At 54.1% G+C, this 6,709-nt stretch overlaps 1 protein-coding gene across 2 annotated transcripts in view; it reads left to right on the forward strand.

Moving 5' to 3' along the window:
- TAF1B (TATA-box binding protein associated factor, RNA polymerase I, B) overlaps positions 1–6,709 on the forward strand; it is a 28,211-nt gene that overhangs the window by 11,224 nt on the left and 10,278 nt on the right. For both annotated transcript variants that reach the window (XM_015564917.1, XM_015564919.1), the window contains exon 4: positions 5,796–5,943. In XM_015564917.1, coding sequence (XP_015420403.1) covers positions 5,796–5,943 — 148 coding nt within the window. The remainder of the gene's footprint in view (positions 1–5,795; positions 5,944–6,709) is intronic.

Here is a 6,709-nt window from a genome sequence, read left to right on the forward strand (position 1 = left end):
CTGTGGACTGCGGGTCCCAGGTTCTATTCCGATCAGGGCACATACCCGGGTTGCAGGCTCCATCCCCAGTAGGGGGCGTGCAGGAGGCAGCGATCAGTGATTCTCTCTCATCACTGTTATTTCTATCTTTCCCTCTCCCTTCCTCCCTGAAATCAATAAAAATATATTTTTAAAAAAAGGAGGAGGAAGACTCTGTGGGTTTTTCCTTGCTCTGATCCTGGGGCCAAACAAATTCTTGTCTCCCATTCTGTTGGCAAGTCTTTTTTTTTTTTTTTATGTGAATCTTCACCCCAGGATATTTTTCCATTGATTTTTAGGGAGAGTGAAAGAGGGAGGGAAAGACAGAGAGAAACATCGATTTGAGAGAAACACATCAATTGGTTGCCTCCAGCATGTGCCCCAACCAGGGCCCAGGCTGGGGAGGAGCCTGCAACCAAGGAACATCCCCCTGACCGGAATCGAACCCGGGACCCTTTGGTCCACAGGCTGACACTCTATCCACTGAGCCAAACTGGCTAGGGCTGTTGGCAAGTCTTCATTGGCCATCAGTTCATACATTGTGTGGGTTTTTTTTGTTTTGTTTTTATTTTTTAAATATATTTTATTGATTTTTTTACAGAGAGGAAGGGAGAGGGATAGAGAGTTAGAAACATCAATGAGCGAGAAACATCGATCAGCTGCCTCCTGCACCCTCCCCCCACTGGGGACCTGCTCGCAACCAAGGTACATGCCCTTGACCGGAATCGAACCTGGGACCCTTGAGTCCGCAAGCTGACGCTCTATCCACTGAGCCAAACCGGTCAGGGCTGTTTGTTGTTTTTTTAAATATATTTTATTGATTTTTCACAGAGGAAGGGAGAGGGATAGAGAGTCAGAAACATCGATGAGAGAGAAACATCGATGAGAGAGAAACATCGACCAGCTGCCTCCAGCACACCTGCCCCTGGGGATGTGCCCGCAATCAAGGTACATGCCGTTGACTGAAATCGAACCTGGGACCCCCCCAGTCCACAGGCCGACGCTCTAGCCACTGAGCCAAACTGGTCAGGGCCATACATTTGTGTTTATTCATAAGATGTGTCTGTGCAGCCGACACCATTTCTGAACTCACCCCCAGGACCAGGACTGTATTTCACAGAAAGCAATGTGCTCGCCACAGACGCCCAGCAGACTAGACGTGGACATAGAAACGTATTTTTTGTGACGACTGGTAGGTTTACAGCCGTTAAGGCAATCCGAGCGGCGGGAGACGCGAGGCGCGCTGCGGAGGCTCACAGTGCGTGTGGAACGCACACCCTCCCTCCGCACCCGCAGAGCAGCGCCTTGTCGTCCTGCTGACGGCCTTCCTTCCTGTGGCTGTGCTCTGGGACAGCCTGGCTCTGCGTTCGGATCAGCAGGTGCCGGGAGCGTTCGCTTCGCCGCCGCATCTGCGCTGCAGAACCACAGGGAGCGAAGGGTGAGGCTCGCAGCGCTCACCTCTGGCAGGCATTGCAGCCGGCTATCACAGGCCGCTGTTGTGCAACAGAAACTCCGGCGTGCCCTGACCTGTCCTAGGGCATTGCTTCACGAAGGAAAATAAACGCGCTGAAATATTTGTGAAATTCAATAAAAAGCTTTCCCAGCACTCGTTTCTAAGGCGTGCGAGGACAATTCGTCAGAGCCTCGTGGTCCTTCGGAAAATGTAACCCTGTGGTTTTCCACTTTTGTAACGAAATGCATCTGTACCACTCCAGCCCAGTGTGTCATGTTTTCTGTATGTACATACCCTTTGTCTTTTTGTTATTTTTTTTAATCCTCACCTGAGGATATTTTCCCACTGATTGTTAGAGAGAGTGGAAGAGAAAGGGAAAGACAGAGAGAAACATCCAGGTGAGAGGAACATGGATGGGTTGCCTCCTGCACGAGGCCCCACCAGGGCCCGGCTGGGGAGGAGCCTGCAACCGAGGTACGTGCCCTTGACCGGAATGGAACCCGGGACCTACAGTCCACAGGCCCACACTCTAACCACTGAGCCAAACCGGCCAGGGCTGTATGTACCCTGTAGACTCATCTTCAGCCTCAGCTGGTTAGAGTCCACAATCCCTCCTGCCTGTCCCCTCGGTTTTCAGGAAAACGGGGAAGTTCTCACGTTCAAATGACAGTTTATGTAACCGACAGGCAGCTTTTCCTCAGCGCAGGCTGTGCCTCTGCTCGCAGAAGTGCGTCCACTCTTCCACAGTGTGTTGAAACTTTTAAATGGAAACGCTTTTCGCTAACAAAGGACACATTTTCTCCCTCCTTCCATGCCTCCGCGTTCTCCCAGGCCTGGCTCCCCGGCAGCTGTGCCTCCACCAGCAATGACAAAAGGTGCGATTGTTCTGGCGCTGGCGGCGATGATGCCGGGAGTGTGTGTGTGGGCTGCTGGGACTGCTTTCCCTCTGTTTGGTTTTAGTTTGTTTTTGTTATTCCAGCAAGCCGAGCACACCTTAAAAAACAAGCCGGGAAAAGAGAGCGCTTTAAAGACCCTAAACCTTCATCCTCCGTGGACTGTTCTTCCCATTAAGCTGCTCTGTCGGATTTAAGTGGGCCCCTCTGTCCCGGTAGAAACAGCTGGCAAGGCCCCCTCAGACTGCAGAGATGGGGGTTTGTTTTCCTTTCGGCGGAGAGCGGAGAGCGAAGCGCAGGGGCGGGCAGGGGTGCTAATCGCGTTTGGTATTTTTCTTTGTGATTCCCAACTCCAGGTCGGTAGCCGCTCTTTCTGTCTTTTTTGTTTTTGTTTTTGTTTTTGACTTAGTCTGAGGACAACCTCCTTCTGTACCTGCCTTTGCCTCACCTGCTGTTTCGTTTTTGACTCGGGTTTCTGGAGCATGGTACTGATTCGAAGCATCATTTTCTTCCAGCAAAAATCTTGTAGCTGTTCTGGTGGGAAGAACTGAACGTCTGGTCTCTCGGGGACACCGGCCTGTGAGGCCCCGAATCCCCGGTCGCTGCTGGCGCCGAGGCTGGCCGGGCACGTCTCTACCCCAGACGCCACCTTCCCTGCCACTGGCGCTGCTTCTGCCTTTTCAGCCTTGATTTGCTTCATGTTTGTATGTTCTCAACCCACAGACCAATTTCTAAACAGATCCTTGTAGCAGGCCTCTGCCGTGGTCCCTGCAGTGTCTCCCAGTCCTCGCAGGAGGCCGTCCTGCCGTCATCCCCCCCCCCGCTGTGGGCGGGGGGGGGGGAGGGGGAGTCCCCCCCGCCCCCCGCACCACTCCAGGATTTTGAATGTTGATCAACAACATTCTGATCTCTCTGAATGAGTAAAAAGAAAAGGTGTCACTGGTTCAGCCAGCCCCACGAGGGCGAGGGCACGGCTCGCTGCCAGGGTGACTCACTCGGCCCGGAGCGGTCTCGCCCAGGTGAAACTGGGTCCCTGCTGACAGACGGACTGACGGGAAAGGCCTTCGGGCCGTCAGTCACTTCCAGGATGAGTTTCAGGACAATCTCCCATGTGCTCACCGTGCGGCCACACTAGCTCCGGGGGTAGTTTGTGCAGCCTGTTAGGGTGACACTCGGACAGGCTGGAGGTCCTCCTGGGAGGAATCGAGGTGAGTGTCAGCGTAGCAGGTGTTCTCGCCCCCACACCTCCCTCCTGCCAGGCCCAGGAGGAGAAACCAGCTGATGTTTCCTTTCCTCCGGCCTCCCACAGCATCGCACCCGCCCCTGGAATGTGTGGGCGCAGCTCTGTCGTCAGGCTTGTGGGTAAACCACGAGAGGGTCTCCTCAGGCGGCAGGGCGAGGTTGGGAAACACCGCTTCATTTCGCTTCGTTTATTTTGCGTGAGAATATCCTGGAGAGCTTGTCTAAACCCCGATTCCTAGACCCACTGTCCGGTTCTGCAGTCAGTCTGGTGTGGGGTCTGGGAATGTGTATTTGATTTTCTCTTGAATTTTCAGAGAGTGGGAGGGAGGGAGGAAGGAAGGTAAGGGAGAGAGAGAGAAACATCCATTGGTTGCCTCCCACACCTGCCCCAGCCAGGGCCAGGGATTGAACCTGCAACCCAGGTGCATGCCCTTGGCCAGGAATCGAACCCGCGACCCTTCCGTCCGAGGGCTGACACTCTAACCACTGACCAAACCCAGCCAGGACAGAAGGCGCCTTTTTAACAAGCATCTTGCAAAGGCTTCTGACAGAGAGGGTGCTTTGAGCAGCACAGACCAGTCTTATCTCTCTGCCTCTTATTTTTCCAGCTTGTTCCACAAAATATTTGAGGTAGAGTTAGACTAATTAGCAGATAACCGAAGTCCAGTATAGAACAGATGCCGCTCTACCTTGTTATCCCAGGATTCTCATTCTTCTTCATCCATCAGAGATTCCCAGTGAAAATGTGGTGTGACTACCGGCAGCTTCTATGCGGCCCTTCCCTTTTGTGGTCTATGCCCGAACACATGTTCTAAAAGTCAAAATAAGATCATTCTAACGCAGTCATTAAGCATTTGCCGTAATTATCATGATCATTTTCCATGTGTTAGAACCTGGTCAGAGTTAGAGCCTGACTCGCCTCCCTGGGCAAGGCCAGGGGGACAGAGGCAAACAGGGTTCACTGTGGCCGAGCCTCTAGGACAGCGCCGCAGACGGTGCTCTCGGCCTCTGCCAGTTAGGTCCCTGCTGAGCGTGCAGGGCCGGCCCCGTCGGCCTGGCTCAGCGGGAATCGGAGCCGATGTACAGGGACAGTTGGGCCACCATTTCAAGTGATGTCGGAGGCAGGAGGCGGCTGGTCCTCCTGTGACTCCCTGGGACCGAAGCGGCGGGCTTCCCTCAGCTGAGGCACTAGGTCGCTGCCAGCCTCGTCCTGGGCGCCCAGTGTCCCCGCCCGGCCTCTGGGCAGAGAACCCCGAGCAGGAGGCCCGGCCCGCGTGCACTGCTTTGTGCGCAGCGTGTTTGGTCTTGTGGGCCAGGCACTCGCTATACCTGATACTGGATGTGTAATAGTTACGGTTTAATCATTGACTCCCCCAAGATGTATGCCTCGCTTGCTAAGAGGTTTGTAGAATTTATGTACTTTGCATTTTTTACATCTTTAGCTTAGATTTTTCCTTTAGGTGATATTTAGCTTCCTTTTTTATACTTTCTTAAAATTGTGGTAAAATATACATGACATAGCAAACCATGTTGAAGTGTGCGGTTCAGTAGCATTAAATGCGTTTACGTTCCGCCATCACCACCGTCCACCTGCAGGCCTTCCCATCTTCCCATGGGAGGCTCACCGTGCGCCATGTTGGCCGCGTTCCTGTTTGAGGCTGCCGCGTAGCCTGTGGTATGGACAGGCCCGTCTGGGGAGCCAGTCATTCCTGGACACTTCGCTGTTCACCTTTTGGCTCTCACGGGTCATGCTGCTGTGAACATGGGGTCCGGCATCCGTGTGAGTCCCGTGGAAGCACGTGAATGGGATGTAACGTGACCTCCACGTGTTAGCTCTGAGCTGGGAGGTTAGTGAGGCGATCCCTGCGTTAGAGCGGGTCCGACCACACTCACTCCAAGGGGTCCGACCCGCAGCGTCGTCTGCGCCCCGATTCTTCTGTGATTGGCAGGAAGTTAGGCTTTCACCACATCGCCCAGGAAGAGTCTTATGAGCCAAATCGAACCTTAGTGCCCTTTTTATTCAGTGTGACTGCCGTCTAAAGTGCTGAGCGAGGACAGTGGATGTGTGCGTGTTCTCCCACATGCTTCCCTCCACAGCCCCAGCCTCGCTCAGTGAGGACACGCGACTTTAGGTCAGAAAGCGCTGTAACTCACTCACGTGCGGAAACTGCTGCTGGACTTTGTTTCAGTCGTGGCCCAGCTACGAGGACGTCTACAGGCAGATGATTGACGTCGCCACCTTCCTGGACCTGCCTCGCTTCCCGGCCATCACGGAGGACTGCTACCTCCACCCGAACATCCTGTGTCGGAAGTACTTGATGGAAGTCAACCTTCCCGGTAAGAAAGGGTATCGGTGGTGAGAAGCTTCTAGAACCCTGGTGAGCACAATGGGGCGTCCTCGAAGGTCCCAGACCAGCAGCTCCACCCGGCAGGGCCGTTGCAACAGGAACTTCATTTCACAGCCCTTCCCAGGGCATCTCAGGCCGCCTGGCCCAGCGGCTGAGCGCTGCTCAGGAGTGAAGCGCTCTGCGGGGGGGGGGGCTGTGCTGAGAGCACACAGTGGGTTTGCAGTCAGTTCGCTGCGTGCGGACAACGGGACAGACGCTTCGGCGTGTTACCCGTGCCCGCTGCCCCCAGAGCAGCACTTCTTCATGGGCATGAAGCAGGATTATTGCATAAGGAACCCTAATTTTAAAAAAACCCAGAAGCTAATTTTTGTTAGACGACATGTTTATGGTTTGGAAACCTAATGCTACTTCCCGTCCCTAAAACAAGTGGCGCTCCAAGTGGCTGGCGCACGTGAGCTCGTGGAGGCAGGCCTGGTGAGCACACCAGGACGCAGGGCCGCGTAGACTCGCTCACCACGCAGCACAGGCTGCCCACAGAGCCCTTGAATTTCTGGCTGAACTAGAAATGTGAGTTCAGGACTTTTATTTTTAGGAGAAAATGTAAACGTGGGGTGACTATACTGTTGCTTAGAGTATCAAAGTTGTGACCGTGCCGAAACCGGTTTGGCTCAGCGGATAGAGCGTCGGCCTGCAGACTGAAAAGTCCCGGGTTCGATTCCGGTCAAGGGCATGTACCTGGGTTGCGGGCACATCCC

This window comes from Myotis davidii, unplaced genomic scaffold, assembly GCF_000327345.1.
Source record: "Myotis davidii unplaced genomic scaffold, ASM32734v1 scaffold61, whole genome shotgun sequence".
NCBI lineage: Eukaryota > Metazoa > Chordata > Mammalia > Chiroptera > Vespertilionidae > Myotis > Myotis davidii.